The 20,375-nt window shown below is 38.6% G+C and overlaps 1 protein-coding gene across 1 annotated transcript in view; it reads left to right on the top strand.

Moving 5' to 3' along the window:
- TRAM1 (translocation associated membrane protein 1) overlaps positions 1–20,375 on the top strand; it is a 30,298-nt gene that overhangs the window by 4,320 nt on the left and 5,603 nt on the right. The window contains exons 2-10 of the mRNA XM_081258750.1: positions 4,420–4,483; positions 5,974–6,095; positions 6,211–6,327; positions 7,726–7,784; positions 9,464–9,548; positions 15,879–15,949; positions 16,056–16,160; positions 17,196–17,339; positions 17,691–17,851. Coding sequence (XP_081114876.1) covers positions 4,420–4,483; positions 5,974–6,095; positions 6,211–6,327; positions 7,726–7,784; positions 9,464–9,548; positions 15,879–15,949; positions 16,056–16,160; positions 17,196–17,339; positions 17,691–17,851 — 928 coding nt within the window. The remainder of the gene's footprint in view (positions 1–4,419; positions 4,484–5,973; positions 6,096–6,210; positions 6,328–7,725; positions 7,785–9,463; positions 9,549–15,878; positions 15,950–16,055; positions 16,161–17,195; positions 17,340–17,690; positions 17,852–20,375) is intronic.

Raw genomic sequence — 20,375 nt, 5'->3', positions numbered from 1 at the left:
TGAGACACCCAGTCAATGTAGTAGTGACACTTCCCTCTGACAAGTACAAAATAGTTAACATCTCTGTATGACAAGAAAAGATACCAAGCCCCAGCTGGTGACCACTAAAGAAATATTATGATATTCATGATACTCTATACAATGCAGAATTAAATAATTCATTAGAGTCGTGGTAACGTGTTTAAGATGTATCCGAATAAGTCTCATATTTTTCTTATAAATGGAGAGAAGTGCTTTAAATGTCCAAAATCGTCATAAACTCATTTTTACTTTTGAGTGCATTGTATATTTCTGTAGCATATTTTATTCCAAACTAATTTGTCTTACTATTGATTAACTGTAATATTAGTTTAACTAAAGCAGTGCTGGCCGTGGTATGAGGCTTAGGGCCCCTAGAAATGGCTAAGAGCATGATTACTGGTTTAATTTTTCTTCTTTTTAAAAAATTTTTCTGTAAACATTTTTAGGGTATGTAGTTTGTATTTTTCTTCTTATTCTGCTTGCTGTCCCATGCTAAGCTAGCTGGAAGCCAGATTTTAATTTTCTTTGGAAGCCTAGCATTAAAGAATAATCTAATTTTTGTTGCTTTGGGAATTTGATATTAAATTTATCTTTGAAGAATTTTACTTGTCATTTGTAAAAAGACTTAAAAAGTTTTTTTAGCTATGGTAGTGGTGACCTCATATTTTAAGAAACAGGGATGTGGCGTGTGTGTGCGTTGATATATGAAATCTAAACAAAGATATTAAAACATAAAATTTAGTAATCAGTCAACTTCATTAAAAAGAATCACAGGAAAGCAGTGTCACCCTGGAAATCCATGTCATTGTTGTGGCCTCACGTATCCGTGTGAATGACCCAAAATATAATACAGAAAAGCCTTACTTGCCTTTTCTAGGGCAGTGATCTTTATGTGTATACCCAGTGAAACAACTCACTGTGGTGGCCATACCCTGACATTATCTCACAAGCCTGCCATATTTCCAGGTCCTGAATTCCAGAACAGCAGAACTCAGCTGCACCCGGCATGGTGTTCACCTCCCCACGTCTGCTGCTCGTATGCCAGCTCTCCACCTAGTCCAGGCTTTTGTGGGGCCTGGTCCCCTTTCCTTTTCTCCAGTATATTAGCCCCTCGTTGCTTTGCTTTGCTTTCCTTCCTGTAGACTTTAACTACTGTCCACACTCTCCCCAGGCCCTCAGCTCCCTTTCCCTCTTGGTCTTTCTCCCTCCTTGGCCTGCACATAGCCAACCGTGGATCCAGCCTGCCATCTGCCTTTTCCGTGCCTTCCCATTTGTGGATTGCTCAGTGTTGTCAGAGAAAGTCATGCACTCTTGCTGATAGATAATATTACAAGTCAAAGGTTTCTGACCTCAGACAAAAGTAATACCCGGGAATCTTTTTACTTTTCCCTGGCCAGCTCCTTTCCCTAAAGGAACTATAAAAATACTCATCGTTTGAGTCCCCAACTATGCTTAACAGATGACATTGCCTCCCCCCCGCCCCCCTACAGGGGATTTCTTCAGTTTCTTGCCTTTTTTTGAACTTATCTATCTCATCATTTTTACCTTCTGCCTGCCTGATCTAAGAGGAAAGCTGCTCAAGATCATCCTTTAGCTCTATCCTTATATTTCACCCCTACCAGACCTTTCCATCCATTATGCCCTTACATGTTAACTTCTCCCTGTTCCCTGGTGCCTTTGCCGACTGCCCCCGCACCAGCTCAGTGCCTCCCGTCACGAAACGACACAAACCTTGACCTGGCATCTGTCGCTGGGAACCCCTTTGTTCCCCCTGTGCTCTGCACTCCACTGTGAGGTGGCTTTTGCTTTCACTTCTGCATTGGAATCACTCAAGCTGCAACCACTGATGACTTCATAAGTTGTCCGGTCCATTGCGCTCTTGTCCTGACACATCTCTATTGAAACTTTGACTTTATTAACCACACCTTTTTGAAATGTTTCCCCTTTGGCTTTGAGGGCATTTAGCTCTCTTCCTTCTCTCTCTGCCTCTCCTCTCTGATCATTTCTTCTTATTTTGCCACCAGCCTCTTTCGCTGCCCTCTCCGCGGTTCTGATGTTGTCCTACTTCTCATCGAATCCTGTACACTCTCTGTAGACCATTTATATACTTGCACAGTCTCGACTATGTACCGTGTACTGTCTGTTAACAGAGACTTGCAAATCCTTAAGCCCGCGTCTCCCTGCAGAGCTCCAGGCGTGGGCCTTACCTACCTGTTGGTCTTGCCACCTGCATATCTCACAGAAATCTAAGTTTATATAAAGCGCAATTTCTTCTTTCCCTCAGACCTGCGGTTCCTCCTGTATATTCCACATTTTTATTAAAAGTATTGCTTTTCACCCAGCTGTTGCAGCATCAGTACATGATCTGATTCTCTCCTGCTCACCAAGCCTTATTCTGCCTCAAAAGTTCCACCTCTACCCACTACTACTGCCTTCGTTCAGACCTTATAATTTTTCACAGGGTCTCTTGCAAAACTCGTACTTGACTTGCATCCTGACTCCAATTTATATTTTATCTAGTATCTGTTCAGTAATATTGAGCAATCGCCTAATAAGTGCCACACGCCATGCTGGGCTCTAAGCATATAGTGGTGAGCAGGAACAGACGTGCCCCCAGCTCTTACGGAGACTACTGTCTGTCTAATGGGCGAGACAGCAGTGATTAACACAATCACGCCAAGAGTGTGAGTGTGCATCTTGTGAGCAAGGGGCACAGGTCTCTGAGGTCATCTAACAAAGGAAATGACCTGTCCTAGGAGACGGGGAAGGCTCCCTTGAAAGGGTGTAGGTGACCTGAGATCTGCAGTGGAGAAGTTTTCCAGCCGTGTTCTAGATAACACCGCGGATGCAGGGAGCTATGGTGGGAGGAGTGCAGGAGGCAAGGGGTGGGGCCGAAGTGGCCGGGCGGCGGGGGGCGGGGGGGTGCTGGAGAAGCAGGGGCCAGACCGCAGGGTTGGTTCTTATCCTGGAGAGAGTGGGAATCGGTGAAGGACCTTTGGGGCGCGGTGGAGGGAGGATGGGTGTGGGGAGCGGCGTTAACACGACCAGGAGGGGAAGCTGATTGCAGGGTGGAGCGTGGCCCCGAGGGGTCTGGAGAGGCCAGCGCTGCGCCCCAGTCAGCGATCTTTCTGAAAAGCACCCATAACTTCCCCCTCCCAAAACTGTCTGGTCGGGCTAAAATAAAATCTAAACTACTAAGCTCAGCAAACTAGGCCCTTTCTAGCACTTGGTAACTTTTCTAGGCCTTTCTACCCCCTCCTGATGTGTGCCCGAGCCTGACCTCCTGTTTACCGCTCCTTGACCTTTGTGCTTCCATTTCTCCTACCCGTGCTGCCCTCTGGGTCCCACTGCGGGAGCCTAGGGAACTTTTCTTTTCCAACAGGAGACAGCTTCTGCACCACATCCCCTGCGAAGCCTTTCCAGAGCATGCCCCGTTCCTCACCCCAGGAGGAAAACAAGAACGAAAAATATGCTTTGGTCGTTTATCCTCAGTTCACACTGGCATTGATTCTGTGTTCTTTTTTTTTTTTTTTTTTTTTTTTTTGTGGTACGCGGGCCTCTCACTGTTGTGGCCTCTCCCGTTGCGGAGCACAGGCTCCGGACGCACAGGCTCAACAGCCATGGCTCACGGGCCCAGCTGCTCCGCGGCATGTGGGATCTTCCCAGACCGGGGCACGAACCCGTGTCCCCTGCATCGGCAGGCGGACTCTCAACCACTGCGCCACCAGGGAAGCCCCAGATTCTGTGGTCTTATAGCAATTTGTTTACCTGTCTTCCAGACTGGACTCACTTGCTAGTCATCAGGATTATATCATTCCTTTGTTATCCTTTCTTGTCTAGCACAGCGCCTGGTGCCTATAAATATTGAGTAAGCGCTCCATTTTTCTGTTCTGACCACTTTGCTTTTACTAGTAGTCAGGTCAGTTAAATATTTACCGACCATGTAACTATGCCAGGTGTGTGGGAGATTAACACACACACCACAGATGCTACCTTTGATCTACCTTTTGTCATGGTACCTGTGCTTCCTTTTCTTTCATTAATTTACATTTAAAATTTTTCTTGATGGAAATTTTGTGTTCATTGTACAGGTCTAGAGTAGAGAAACATTTGTCGAAACACCGTTTACTGGAACTGCAGTATCTCTTTTGAAATCTTAAAGTTAGGAGTGAATTACACAATCCCATCTAAACCGCAGACTTCACTGGTGAATTATGTTAACTTTCAAGCTCAACTCCCTGGTGATCGGGAATCCAGTCGTGCCTGTCAGGGTGCAGCTGGAACTAGGGTGCCCTTGGTTCTTAGATGTGGGGCCAGAACTTGGAATGTTTTTCCCCCCGATTTGCTGTTTGGGCGAGGGTCACAAATTGACTTGATCTTCTTTTTTTTTCTTTCTAGATAACAGCAAAAGCTTCCATAATTTTTGTTACTCTTCAGTACAATGTTACCATCCCTGCAACAGGTAGGTAGTTTTCTTTTGGAATTTTCTGGTTAAGTAGAAGAGTTCAGTAGGACAGACGTGGAAATTTCCATGAACACTAGGTTCTTCATTATTTTCACGGGTCTCATTCGTGATTAGACTGAATATTATTTTGATGATTTTGTAATGCAAAATTTAATGTTTTTCGTTGACTTCACCCTGTATATTGTATGAAAATCAGTTTTTATGTGTTTAATGTTTATTGTGTATTTTTGTAAATGGGCTTAAAATTCCAATGAAGAACTTTTTTTTTTTTTTTTGCCTTCTCTTCCCTCTGATCTTTTCATAAGAAAATCCTAAGAATAGATATTTTACATTTGTCTGAAGTGTCTTTGTTCAGTCAAGGTTTCTAAAGGCCCAATGTTCAGGTTCAGTTTTTCTGACTTGTATGGGTTCTGTTTTGGACCTGTAATAACAACCCTCTTAAGCCCATTTTATTTTCCACTTTTTGGTTGTACTGTACCATCCTATCAGTTACTTGATTAGAGAGAATGTCAATAAGCATCTGGTAAAAACATCCAAACTACACTTCTAGGTTTTATTTCGAAAAGTTTTTCTGAATGATGCTATGTGAAAATCAAGTTGTTATTGGAAGTTGATTGTAGTTAAATACAGTAATATAATTAACTAGCATGGGTGAGGAGTGGGGTATTCAGTTAACAAAATATTACCATATTCAGGTGGTAAACTTGCCGTGAGCCCGGAGTCTCTCTATTTAGAATGTAAGATCAATTATACAACATGGAGTTGGGTTTTTGTTCAGTTATATCATTTTGTAAATATTTGATGTAGTAACTTAGATATCACAGTACTCAGAACCACAAAGTTGTTTTGAAATTTGAGTGTGCCAGAAAAAAAACAAAGCTCTTTTATCAATTCACAAGTATTTGATTAAGTCTTGTTCTGAAAAAATCTTAGCAATTTTGAAGATTGAAAACAATTGAAGCAGTTGCCTCTGTGTCTCCTGCTTAGAATTCAAAACTAAATCAAATTAAAGTTAAGTCAGCTTTTCCAGCAGAATCATAAATGTGGTGTCTAGTTTGAAAGTAGAGCTAGAAAGCAGAAAGTTTCAAAAGTTCTTTGAAAAGACAGGCAAATGGGCTAAGTATAACTTTAATACAACCTAAGTATAATCTAACCCCTATCCCTGGGGTAATATCAATTTTACAGTCCTCAAGGATCTTAATGTGGCCTCCGCTTCCCTGTTCTCTGGTCTTTAATGGCTGTAACTAACATGTGTCAAGTCTTTGTAAATAATTTCTGAAGCTTTAGACTTCTAGATAGTCTCCGCAGTTTTCATTGTTCCTAAGACTGAAGGTGTCCAAAAGCAAATTACCATGATGTTTCTGTAAACTTACTTATGAGGTTAGTCTTCTCTTGTTTGTTTCCATAACTATGTTGTACTTAAGTGCTGTTTTTATAATCTTATGTATATTTTTGTGTATGTGTGTCCTGTCCTTTTTGACCTTCAGAAGAACAAGCTACTGAATCAGCGTTCCTTTATTACTATGGTATCAAAGATTTGGCTACAGTTTTCTTCTACATGCTAGTGGCGATAATTATTCATGCCATAATTCAAGAATATGTGTTGGATGTAAGTATGCAATCTTAGAAATCTATACTTTGTAAAATACTAGCTCTCCATACTATGATAGTCATATTAAATATATTTTATAATCTTAATTATTAACGATTGTTTATATTTTTAGAAAATTAACAGGCGGATGCACTTTTCCAAAACGAAACACAGCAAGTTTAATGAATCTGGTCAGCTGAGTGCCTTCTACCTATTTTCTTGTGTTTGGGGCACATTCATTCTCATATCTGTAAGTATGTACTGTGCTGAAATTCTTCTCTCTCAAAGTATTTAATTATATACCCAGAACAGAAATTGATGTCCTATTTTTAATGCTCATAAGCAAACCCTGAACCTTAGAAAAATTCCTCGTCTCTTGTTCTTCTTATCTAAGATTAGGAGTTCTGCTATTGAACTAGTATAAATCAAGTTTCATCAGTAAGCTTCTCTTTTAGTTAGTTTTTATACAGCAAAAATTGCCAACTATGTTTAATGTTTCAGAAAGCCGTACTCATTTTTAGTCGATCTGAGTGTTGTCTTCATATCTTGTAGTCATTTGCAGGTATCTCTGTATTAGCAAAAAGGGTAAGTTATCAGTGATACTTTCACTGGGTTACATGAGTTGTAGTGTTTCCAGTCATTTCGTTCTTTAAAAACAGTCCAGGTATTTTCTGAGCAAATTAAAATATTGATTAACTTTTTATTAAGGCTATCTACACCTTTAAGTGTACCATTCTAACTAATGAGGGGGAAGAGAATATCTAATATTAGTAATATTAGTCCTTTAAGTTGATATGAACCCCAGAGTTTACATATTTTGAGTTTGTCAGGACACAGTGGTTTTTTTTAATCGCTATGTTAGAGATGAATAAATAGGTAAAGTGAATTTTCCAGGGTATGACACTTATGGTTGGAGATAGACTAAAACTCAGCCTTTCAGTCCAGTGCTTGTTCCTTTGTAAACTGCTGCTTTAATGATACTTTATAGATACATTAAAGTTCAGCTTAAAATCTTTCTTACACATTAAAAACTTTTTTTATTGTTGATGTACAAAAGTTCCATCTTATACATTTTTTAAAAAACGTAAAGGTGTTAAACTTCCGTGGGAAAATATTAAGGATAAGTTTCCTCAGGTTTTTTTTTTTATATACATATGCAGTAATTCTCACTAAATAGATCTGGTTATCTAAGAAAAAGACGTGGTTCTTATGTGGACATAACCCTGTAAAACTTGGCAACACCTTGATCTTCTGTCTCCTGTCAGGTGCCACCTCTTTCTGAACCTTTTGCTTGATTACCCAGGACAGAATTCACCCCTCCAGTGGCTGTTGTAACTCTGTTATGTGCCATCACTGTTTTTTGGTTGTGTTATGTTTTTTTGCATACGTGTCTTTTTTACTCTACTAGACTGAAGGAATTTCGAAAGCCAGGAATTGTGTCTTATTTGACGTCAAGTTACTCATATTGATTTTCACTTCACTAAAGTAAGCAGTTCGACTGAATGGAAAATAACTAAAACATCTAAAAGGTTGGAATTCAGTGGAACTTGAGGTGGAGAGATGTAAATGTGCAAGGAATGAAAATACTGTCTTATTTTCTAAGACGTTTCCATGCTCATTAAGCTAATTTTTGTATCTTCTCTCTTAGGAAAACTATATCTCAGACCCAACTATCTTGTGGAGAGCTTATCCCCATAACCTGATGACGTAAGTCATTTTCAGCAGGTTTGTCTTAGTTAAGGACCGTGGTCATGTCACTTTTAAGCAGGATTTGTTCCTGTTATTCTCTTTAGGACCTTAGGGAAATTCGTACAATAGGTATGTCTTTGGCAGTCTCACTGCCATAAGGACAAAAAATTCCTGTGTGCTTTTTTCATGTATATAATCTTTTCAGCATGTTTGTTACCTTGAGAAAACTGATTTTTAACAGTAATCCTAATTTAGTCCTCTGTCTTCCCTTCCTTTTCCCTAACCCTTCTCCTCGTCACTGCTCCATCTTCTACATTCTTTGGCTCCTTTTCTTTGCCCCAGTCTCTCTTCACTCCTTCCATTTCTTACCCTCTTACACTATAAGCTTGAGGGTAGGGACTGTTTCTTTTTTATTTTTCTGGCCCCCAGGGTTTCTGTACAGTGCTGTAAGAAGCTCAGGGGTTGCAAAGTCAGCCAGCTAAGTTATTCATTCTTCAAGCCCAGCTCTAGAACATCTGTTCCATATTTTCCTTGCTCCTTTAGCCTATATTGGCTTCTGCTCTCCTGAATTTGTCTTTTTGGCATGCAGTATTTTATGTTTATCTATGCATTGTCTTGGCTGTTCTGTAGTTGTCTCATTTATGTAAGTCTTAATTTGTGCCCATGCCTACCAAGGCTATATGTACCTTGACAGCAAGAAGAACTGTCTCTTTTTATATCCTTCGCTGTGCCAGGCTGTAGGTGCTCATCAGGTAGAAAGTAGTCAATAAATGTGTTGTGATGTGAGGATTGGTGAAAAAGTATGAAGGGAATAACATGACCCTGCAATATTACCATACTCTGCTGAGCCATTCTGACTTTTAAAAGTTGTTAATCCGATGCACTTTTGTAAACTGGAGATATAAACATCATATTTATGTGGGACTGTATCTTCTCCCCCTCCCCACCCCCCTGGAATTATTCAGATTGGCTTTGTGTTTTCTGCTTTAGACCTCTGGAGGAGAGGGGGAGGGAGAGCAGAGAGAAAGCGCAAGATCTGGAGGGGTGTGATGTGAGGAGGAGACTGGATTCTAGACTGAATGTGATTCGTCTCCTGGCGAGTCCGTCAGGGCCTCATTCTTCTCTGGAATCCTGGTTTGCCTCCATTTATTGGGGGCTCTCAGTGTCGCAACCTGGTAGAGTTACCATATTTCCCTAAGAAAAAATCCAGGGATTGTTTGAGATTGGGATTATCCTGGTTTCAGGTGCTGGTTGATCTGTGCACCTTCACTTTTCTATCCATCTTGTTTGCCCTTCCCACTTCCCTTTTGACGAAACCTTACCGATCTGTGATTTGATTCCCTTAGAGTCATGGTCCGTATGTCTTCAGTAGCTGACAGGCATACTCCTCAGTATTAAGTAACTACTAGACAAGGGGCTCTGTTTCCTCGCAGCTCGCTTGCATGTTCACAGTGTTCTGCAGATGATGTCTCTGCTTCTGCTGTTTAATCCAGAGGAGCTGACTGATGCCGGGGGGCCGGGGGGCCGGGGGAAGTGGCTGTTGGAGAGTACGGTCCGTGGAGTATCGTGAGGGGACCTGAAGTGATAACACAAAGGTGGCTGCTTAGTACATCCTGATTTCCAGCGTTTGTTTGTACTTTATTCTTTACAAATGGTATGCTTTAAGAGGTATTTTTTACTTTCTTGTGTTGGTACAGATTTCAAATGAAGTTTTTCTACGTATCACAGTTGGCATACTGGTTTCATGCTTTTCCTGAACTCTACTTCCAGAAAACCAAAAAAGTAAGCAGGGGTTTTATAATTTTAAAAATTCTTTTGCCTTTTTTTTTTTGCCTTTTTTGGAAGTCTTTTTAAAATGATTTCCTCATGTCTCTAACCTCCCTCTCACCTCAAATCTCCCCCCACTATTCTCTCACCTCTCTCCTTTCCACAGAGACTAAGTATCCTTAAGTATTTATTGAAGAAAGCGTCAGTCATTTTAACTTAGAGGGGGATTTTACATTTGACATGTTAGTTTCTCATTTTAAAATTATGTTAGTGGTAATTTAAAATAATTTAAACCAATTTTGCAATGTAATGTTAGTTTTGTGTTACTGATATCCTTAGCAGTTTCACAAGCGAGATCAAAAGGATTAATTAGATTATTGTACAACCAAATGGTACTGTGTATAAGTCCCAAAGAAAAACTCAGTATCGAGAAAAGTAAACCATAGTTAAATATTCACCTTGAATTTTTTCCTGGTGAACTAGGTGGGAAAGATGTTGGTTTGTTTTGTTTGAACGATGAGTAAACCACTGGAGCACTACAGTAGCCTCCTGTGTAGTTTTGCCCTCAGTACTTCGGAAGCCAGGCTTCTGTGATGTCACAAAGTCAACTTTATTTCCTTTATTTAACTCTTTCTCTTCTAAGAGCTCTACTAGCTCCCTGTTGCTTTAAACTAAAATAAAGCTGCTCACCTGTGCTCTGAGGGTTTCTCCTGTCTGTGCCCCCTCCCCTGGTCCCTTTTTCTTCCACTCTCTCCTTAGGCCTCATTCACACTGACATTCTCTAGTTTTATAATCCCAACACATCAGTTCTTTTTTCTGGAATACCTTTTCCCTCTGATAAATTAATCAGGCACTTTAGTTCTCTTTTTTGGGGCGAGATTGTTTAAATATTCCGATATATGAACTGATACGTGGGTGGGGCTGTGGATAAAAGAAGTCTGATCGTGAGTTAACAACCACGAAGTTGGGCGATAGGTACCTGGGGATTCGTTATACTGTCTGTGTGTTGTATGTATTTCACATTTTTCCACGTTTAAAACACTTGTTAAAATCCCCTTACTTTGAGAAGCTTTCCAAAATAGCAGAGCAACCAACCCATCCAGCAACCATCTTTCCTGTGCCTTCTCAAAAGCCACAAACACTTATTTCTATATATACTCTAAATAGTTAATTCATGAGTATAGGCACTTGATTTATTATTGTGTTGTCTGTGACTTTTCGTATCGCGTGTCTGTCATCATTGATGTCGTTGTCTGCCATGATTAGAAAACACCACCAAATTAGGCCATGTAAAGTACAGTGTTTTTCTAGTTAAGTTGATTGTAAGGATTAGGATGAAGGTGCATAAAACCTTTGACTTAGAACTGTCTTAAGGTAAAATTCTTAGGCTCACAGCTTCCAGTAACGCTTGCATATTCAGTAAGCACCTACTGGGAACCATACATGTCCCATAGCTGCACTGTCCAAATTAGTAGCCACAAGGCACATTTAAATTAACTAAGCAAAAACAAAATTCACTTTCTTCTCTTTTTTTTGCGGTACGCGGGCCTCTCACTGTTGGGGCCTCTCCCGTTGCAGAGCACAGGCTCCGGACGCGCAGGCTCAGCGGCCATGGCTCACGGGCCCAGCCGCTCCGCAGCATGTGGGATCTTCCCAGACCAGGGCACAAACCCGTGTCCCCTGCATCGGCAGGTGGACTCTCAACCACTGCACCACCAGGGAAGCCCTCAAAATTCACTTTCTTGGTCACACTAGCCCGATTACAAGTGCCCATTCACCACATGTTGCTTCACTGTCTGCCATCTTGGATCAGAGACAGAGAACATGTCCATCATTACAGAAGGTTCTGCAAAGCACTGCTGAGACTCTCATAGTTCCTGGATGTCTTAGTACCATGGTTCCAATAGTTAAAGCTTTCTTCCTGTACTTTTTATACCTGTGGACATAATACCTCTGGGTTTCATTATTAATTCATATGTCTATATCTTGTTCATTGACCATGTAAGTAGAGAGGGACATTTCAAAGTAATTGTTCATTTTCATTCTCAAAGCTCTTTTCTTATCAATTCCTGCCAGATGGCATTTCTCCAGAAATGCAATCTAATTTTTATGGAATAATTTGCATAACTTAGAATTTAACTGAAACTATTTTTAACACCTACATATGACAGTCGAAAGTAACTGTTGCAAGTAATTAACATAATTTGAAAGTAACAGCTGCATATGTGTTAAACAGTTTTTAAAATTTACTCTATAAAAATTGTTTTTGGAAGAACTCTTTACTGGAAAAAACCAGTACATTGATTGTTTTGAACCGATCCTACAGAGAAATGAAGAAAGGAACACAGTAGCAGTTCAAGATATGTGTAGTCACAGATAACTCAGTTTCTTTTAAGAAGGATATTATAACTATATGTAATATGTATGTTTCAATACAAATAGTCCTCTCTTTCTGCCCATAAGAGGATTCAAAATGTAATTTTTTAGCCAACTTGAATATATGAAGTTGCAAGGAAGTGTGGATGAAATAGCCAAGTGTTTTATTTCTAATATCAGTTTTTTTGGTTTAATTATCCGTACATATAATTGTATATCATATAAAGTATATTAAATTAGAAAAATGCTTTCTCCTACTTCATGAGGGTTATGTTCGCCCTTCGACTTTGTTGTTAACATCTGTCCTTCATCCCTCGAGCTACTCTTTGACTCATCTAAGTCAGTTTTTCCAGAGTACATCATTACCTCTGTCTTACTTATTCCTCCCCTAGACCTCTCTAAGCATTTAGAAGTGACATTGATTGAGGTTTCTCAGGCTATGTATCTTACCCAAACATTTATCTGTTGTTCAGAATAAAGTAATTGATACAGATCCCTGTAGTGTGAGAGCTTTGGAAAAATTTACATATGAGACAGCTGCATCTGTTGTTTAGGGGCAAATCTGTGCCTTATATTTGGGCATATATGTGATATTCAGTTTAAAGTTAATTTTTCAGTACAGTGTAGTTAAGAAAAGCATTTTCTTTAAAAAACAGAAGTTTACTAAAGCATATGGCTGACCTTTTTAATAAAAACATGTTGGAATAACAACTGAAAATGTCACCTGAAGTTATTTATAATTTTAGAATTTGTTTTGATTTAAGTGTACTATGTTTATTAGATTTTCCATGAAAAATGAAGCTATCAGAGTTTTAAGTCATCACTCTATGACTTCATCCTTATATAAGTTACTTGAACGTTAGCATTAAAGATAGATATGAACTTGGCAATGCTTTTCTAATAATTCAGTTTCATTATATATCTTTTTCATTCAAGTATAAAAAAAGTTTGCTAATCTTTAAACAGACAAACACACAAAACCTCATTTCTGGCTCCTGGTAACAAAATCATAGAAGGATGTGTGAAAATGTCTTGAAAAACCAAAATCGCCTTTTCTCAGCCATGTTTATATTCATCTAGACTCTAGATTCTAGAACAGTGATGAACTGCCCGTGGATGGCTTACTGACTCCCTAATTGAAATCTGACGTGGCCAGTGAACTGATATGTGCCAGCATTTCACCCAGCCTTCTCTGTTCTCCCTGAGCCCCAGGGAAACGTGTAGGCCCCAGAGACCCTGGTGCTGGGCACGGTCTTTACTGTTGGCCATAGACATGTAAGTCCCAGAGGGGCTGTAACCCCATGAGGATTGAAGAATATCAGAAAGAAGAGTCTGGCCTAGAACAGGACTGCTGAAAGCAGCCATTTTCTGAATGAAATCTAGATAAAATTTCTCATTTTAAAAGTCACGCTACATCATGCACATTACCTTTGTATTGTTACTATGGGAATGCCTTTAGCTCACGTTCTCCACCACTTCTTGTGGGCTCTTCCCTGTCACTCGTTTATTTTGACACACTGTCTCTGGTTAGGCTTTGAGTATGCAAACATTGCTTCAGAGACACTGGTTAGTTTGTATAAGGCTGAAGTTGCTGTTACTTAGAAAAAGGATTCTTAATACTCCATCCTTTTGAAAGTTGAAGAGACTATTGTAAAAGCTCTTGCCAGGCATTTGATGGTTGTGAAGATGGAAGCTGTGATGGTAGTTTACTTTCCATTATTGACTCATCTGGTCTGCTATCAGAAAGGCAGGGCTGAAATGCAAAGTTGAACCTGAATTTAGGGAAGAAGCTCTGGATTTTTCTTTACCTAATGGCAAGCACAGCCTTGCCTCACTTAATTAGATTGAGATTTAAGGACAAGAAATATAAAAGAAATGGAATGGCTTTTTGAAATGTAGTGTGTTTGTAATTCATAATAGTGGGTTTTTTTTGTCAGAGGAGAAAAGATAGGCATCTTATGTTCTCTGCTAAATGGCGTATTTTTAAAACTTATTTGTGTTTCTTCTTAAAATATATATATATATTTTTTTAATCTTCCCAAGCAGTTACACTGCTCTGGTTTTTCCAGCAGTTATTCCAGCAAATTAGTTTTTTACATCGATTTACACAAGCTATTATGTAGTAAAATGAGTTTAGTGTTCAATCAGCAATTAAAAAACAAAAAAGCTTTTATTATAAGTATTGGGGGTGCCCCTAGTGTTTGTTTTCCCCTCAGAAATTTGGAGCATTGTTTAACACATCTGAAAGAAGGAATATGGCAGTATTTCCCATACGTAGTCACTTATATGCCACCTTGCTGCAACTTAAAATGTTTTATTTAAAATTATAATGAAAGTTTGTTTTCTTGTATACTATCTAAAATCATTTTGTGCGGTGCCAGTGATATACACACCACGTAGCATATCAAATTGCCGTTATAACCCTACAGCTGAGCTGGTCTGAAATGACTATAAGAGAATGAAGAGGCTTTCTTGTGGTTGAACTTCACCATGTTGTCTCCACACCTTTCTCCCTCTCTCCTTTGGTAAGGAGAAGTAGTTCACTGGAAGTTTGAAAATTATGTGGAGAGAATCTTCAGACAGCCTATTTTCAGAGATACTTCTCTCTCCAGTTGGAAATTCCACTGTAAACTAGGTATTATGTCTTGGGAGTTTTCCCCGAGAGACCCAAAGTGTAGGACTCTATATAGTTCTAGTCAACTGTTGTATGTTCTACCTTTCTAGCACTTGATCTTTGTAGCATTCTTACTAGAAAAGAGTTTTTAGTTTCAAAACTATACTTGTAAACTCTACTCTTTCTCAGAAGATTTGGTCAAGTAACTCCCTACTTGAAATGTAAGTGGCAAAAAGAAGACCAATAGAGAGCTGTGCTCAACTCTATTATATGCCAGAGATGAGTCTAGTGAGGTTCCAGATGAATGCAGCTCAGTCAGCCAACATCAACCACCATTTTAGTGATTTTAATTAGAGCTGCAGTACATGAATAGTACTAACCAGGCTAATAGAGCCTTGTAATATATATGTGCCAAGCTAATAGAGACATACGTATATCAATATATGTGGTAAACTGCCAAAAAAAGAGAGAGCAGAAATGAGAGGTACAGGCATTTCATAAATTAACAAGCGTTCATTGGGCCTATCACTGTTCATATTTTGCAAACATTTTTTACTGCAACCCAAGATGAAAAACCAGAGTTTATATCATAATTCTCTGTGTGTGTGTGTGTGTGTGTGTGTGTGTAAAATCTGGATTAAGGTTTTCATGAAACAATGCAATGTGCTATACACTCTAGCATTTTTTATTCTATTTCGTATTTCAGAACATGTTAGAGTGACCCCCTAAATTGATTTCATGATTCACTTGACTTATGTCTTTGAAAACCACTGTTTCTAAGATAACTAGGTCACTAGGGACTATGGAAGAAAAAAAGAGAAGCAAAAGTAAAATCCGAATACCTGGCTTACAGGTTATTAAGAGGAGAAAGAATATACAAATAGATGGTATCCTAAGTGAGAAGATAAATTTTAACCTTCGATTTTAATGACTTGACTGACAATGCAATGAAAGGGACTAAAAGCATGAGCTAAACAATGTGAATACTATTTAGGTAAACAAAAGCACCTCTGCTGGTATAAACATAGCAATTTTAATAGTACAAGGACATTATGGTTATTAATATTGTGTCATTTAATAAATGTTTATTATAAAAGGAACCACTCAGTACTGAAAGGGATTTGGAGTTCATCTGATTCAGGCAAACCCAGCTGTTACTCACATTTAGATGAGTAGCTGAAGCCAGGAGAGGTTAAAGAACTGCGGCTAATTGGGGTGAGCATTCAGGAAGGGTGCTGGGCAGAGTGGCCTTCAAGTCTTCCTCTGTGACAGTGCATTTTCACTCTGCCACAGTGCTCCCAAGAACAGGACTGCTTCCCCATGTTTTAATCTACTGTGCAATTTTCTGTTTACAGGAAGATATTCCTCGTCAGCTCGTCTACATTGGTCTTTACCTCTTTCACATTGCTGGAGCTTATCTTTTGAAGTGAGTTGGGATTTTTCTTGGGTGTGTATATGGACTGGGCAGATCGTATGCTAATCTGTCTTAATTCATAATTAATCTTTTCATTTTAAATGTGTTTTTTTAACAGCTTGAATCATCTAGGACTTGTTCTTTTGGTGCTGCACTGTTTTGTTGAGTTTCTTTTCCACATTTCCCGCCTGTTTTATTTTAGTGATGAAAAGTATCAGAAAGGGTAAGTTGTAGAGCCGTTCTATTTCTTGTGTAATTAAAGTCAGTGCCTGTGTTGTCAAGGACCATACTATTGGCGATTATATTGTTTTATAACCTGTTAGTAGCAGCTTTAAATAAAATGACCCTGTTTAGCTGTTGATGTTGGTATTTTGTTCTCTAAAATAGAGTCTTTCTTAGCTAGAGAGATACTGTATTGGAACTTGTAATTTTGAGGGTTGAGGGTTTACTTTTCTGATATAACTTCTCCTATCTCGTTTAAGTGCACGTTTTTCTTTTGGAGAAGGAAGAATGAACTTTCAGAAGAAATTGAAATAATAGCTTATAGAGCCTTAAAGATATTAAAATATTTTGATGGGAAAATTGAACTGGAACAGAATTGGAGTGATATGACTTATAAAGAGTGTGAAGCCTTTAACAACAACAACAACAACAACAAAGTAAAACTGGGACTCTCATGAGAATTGAGTACATGGCTTTTGTTTTATCCAGCATTTTCCAAACTTGTTCTATATACCAGTAGTTCCGAGAATCATTAATAGTTGTTACACACACACAAAAAAGATCAGCTAAACAAAAAATATCAAACATTTCTTTACTGGACTTCTAGAACCTGAAATAATGCTGATATGTTATATATCTTCAAGAATGTGATATAAGGGCTTCCCTGGTGGCGCAGTGGTTGCGAGTCCGCCTGCCGATGCAGGGGACACGGGTTCGTGCCCCGGTCCGGGAAGGTCCCACATGCCGCGGAGCGGCTGGGCCCGTGAGCCATGGCCGCTGAGCCTGCGCGTCTGGAGCCTGTGCTCCGCAACGGGAGAGGCCACAACAATGAGAGGCCACCGTACCGCAAAAAAAAAAAAAAAAAAAATGTGATATAATATGAAGCATTTCCCTAACATTTTATTTCAGAATCCTTTTTGCAGAACAATAAGAAATGCTGTTTTGATATGCACTTACTTAACAGGAATCTGATTTCTACTAGGATCTTTTCTTATCTTTGCAATTCTGTGAATCTGACTTGTGACATTTTTCTCAGATTTTCTCTGTGGGCAGTTCTGTTTGTGTTGGGAAGACTTCTGACTTTAATTCTTTCGGTACTCACTGTTGGCTTTGGCCTTGCAAGAGCAGAGAATCAGAAGCTGGATTTCAGTACTGGAAACTTCAATGTGTTGGCTGTTAGGTAGAGTTGATTTAATATTTTTCTCACTTTGCACTACTATATAGTATGTATTATCAGTTTACAATATGAATCATCTAAAAATAAAGGGATAAATACAGGGGTTAGGGTAAATATTCATTTGATTTGATTTCATACCTGTTAACGATCTCATGTCCAAACTGAAGTACTAAAGCGTTTATTTAACTTCTGGGATTAATCATTAGCAGGATAATTATTTATTAACATAATCTTGTCAATTTAGTGGGAATTTAGCGCTAAGTTAATCCTGTCAAAGCAGGATAGACTTTGGCTTTATTCAATGGCATTGTTGGGGTGCACTCTAATTTTCTGTTTATTCCTTCATATTCTCAGAATTGCTGTTCTGGCATCCATTTGCATTACCCAAGCATTCATGATGTGGAAGTTCATTAATTTTCAGCTTCGGAGGTGGAGAGAACATTCTACTTTTCAGGCACCAACTGTGAAGAAGAAGCCAACAGTGACTAAAGGCAGGGCTTCTAGAAAAGGAACAGGTTTGTATTCAGTAAGCAATGAAAACCTTCAAGTAGGAAACTTTTTTTTTTTTTAATGTTTTGGGGTCTTACTTATAATCTTGTTAAGATTTAAAATCTTATAAAGGAAAGTTTATTCTACTTATTAGCAAAATTAGAAACAAAATCATTTTGCCCCATCCTACAGTTTGTTGGTCAGTTATTCTCCTCAAAAGCTGTCCGCTAAGTTCTCTCTGACAAGTTTTCCAGACTTGATGACTTTGAGCCACTATAGACCAATGTGGACATGGGCAGTTTTAGTGAATAACTAACCTGGAGCGTGATTGTACTTTCAAGCATCTTACTCATATTTAAAAAGCAAAACCTTTTTTCAGCCCCTTCCCATCTGCCCTTTAGTCCCAGGTGGAACACCTTTTTTTTAAATAACTTCTGATTGTTTGATCCTTCATCTTTGAGTCTGCATCTAACCTCTCTTCTCCTTCTGGCTTTTGATTGAAAATGCATTGACAGTGGAGTAATTTTTTTTCAACATCGAGTGTTAATAGTTGGAACTGTAACACAAGGAGTTCCATTTTAAAATATATATCAACTGTGGTTTGCTCCTTATAAGTCTTTATAGCTGGTAGTTTATGTCCTCCAGTCCTATCCTTATTCAGGCTTGTATCAGCAACTCTTGACCCTTTGCATGTCATATAAATTTTAGTGCATCTTGGTCAGTTTTCACATGCACAAATAGCTTCACTGGGGTATTGGATTGATATTACATTGAATCTGTAGATCAGTTGAGGGAGAATTGAGTATATCAACCCATGAACATGATGTATACCTCCCACTTATCTAGATTTTCTTTAATTTCTCTCAGTAATATTTTTTAATAACTGCTTTATTGGAATATAATTCACACACCATAAGTTCATCCTTTGAAGTGCACGTTTCAGTGGTTCTTAAGTATATTCACCATTAGCAGTCATTTTCCATTCCCTCCGTTCCCCTGCCCCTGCCAGCCTCTTCTTACCTGTTTTCTGTCTCTGTAGATTAGCCTTTTCTGGATATTTCCTATCAGTGGAATCATACAGTGTGTGATCTTTTGCAGCTGTTTCTTTCACATAGCATATTTTTAAGATTCATACATGTCGTACGTAGCATGTACCGATACTTCATTCCTCTTTATGGCCAAATAATATACCAGCGTATGGATGTACTATGTTTTGTTTATCTGTAAGTTGACTGACAGTTGGGTTGTTTCCACTTTTTTGGCTACTGTGAATGATGCTGTTAACATTCACGCACAAGTTTTTGTTTGAACGCCTGTTTTTTGCTGTTGGGATATATAACTAGGAGTGGAATTGCTGGGTCATATGATAGCTGTATGTTTAATATCCGGTGGGAACTGCTAAACTGTTTTCCAAAGTGCACCATTGTACACCCATTGTTTTGCGTGTTGATATCCAGTTGTCCCTGCACCATTTGTTGGAAAGACTAATCTTTATTGAAGTGTCTTGATACTCTTGTTGAAAATCAGTTGATCATAAAAGTAAGAATTTAATATTTCTGGACTCTCTATTCTAGTCTCTTCATCTCTATGTCTATTCTTATGCCCTTGTCTTGATTGCTATAGCTTTGTAGTAAGTTTTGAAATCAGGAAATGTGAGTCTACCATTTCTTTTTTTTCATGTTTTGGTTATTCTGGGTGCCTTGCATTTCCATACGAATTTTAGGATCAGCTTGTCAATTCCTGCAGAAAAGCCAGCTGGCCTTTGATATGGATTATCTTGAATCTGTAGATTGCTTTGGGGAGTATGAACATAGATGTCCTTCCATCTTTTAGGGTCTTCTTTAATTTCTTCCAATTAAATTTTATAGTTATCAGTGTATAAGTCTTGCACTTCTTCATTAAATTTATTCCTAAATATTTTATTCTTTTCAATGCTGTTGTAAATAGAATTGTCTTCTTAATTTCATTTCTGGATTGTTCATTGCCAGTGTATAGAAACACAGTTGATTTTTGCATAATGATCTTGTATCCCACAACATTGTTGTGCTTATTAGGGTTTTTAAATTTTACTTTACTATTTAATTCTAGTACTTTTGTGGATTCCTTTGCATTTTCAGTATACAGGATCATGTCGTTGACAGGTAGAGATAGTTTTACTTTTTCCTCTCCAGTCTGGATGCCTTTTATTTCATTTTCTTGTCAAATTATCCTGGCTAGAACCTCCAGAACAATTTTGAATAGAATTAGTGAGAACAGATATCCTCATATTGTTCCTGATCTTAGCAGGAAAACATCTAGCCTTTCACCATTAAGTATGATGTTACCTGTGAGTTTTTCCTAAATGGGCTTTTTCAGGTTGAGAAAGTTTCCTTCTATTCCTACTTTGTTTGTCATTTTTATCATGAAAGGATGTTAGATTTTGTCACGTGCTTTTTCTGCAACGATTGAGATCGTCAAATGATTTGTGTCCTTTTTTCTATTGATATGATGGATTATATTAATTGATTTTTTAATGTTAAGCCAACAATGCAGTCCTGGGATAAATCTCAC

Source organism: Mesoplodon bidens (assembly GCF_964165515.1).
Source record: "Mesoplodon bidens genome assembly, chromosome: 16".
Taxonomy (NCBI): domain Eukaryota; kingdom Metazoa; phylum Chordata; class Mammalia; order Artiodactyla; family Ziphiidae; genus Mesoplodon; species Mesoplodon bidens.
Note: the sequence above shows the minus strand (reverse complement) of the source record. Positions and strands in the feature narration are given on the sequence as shown.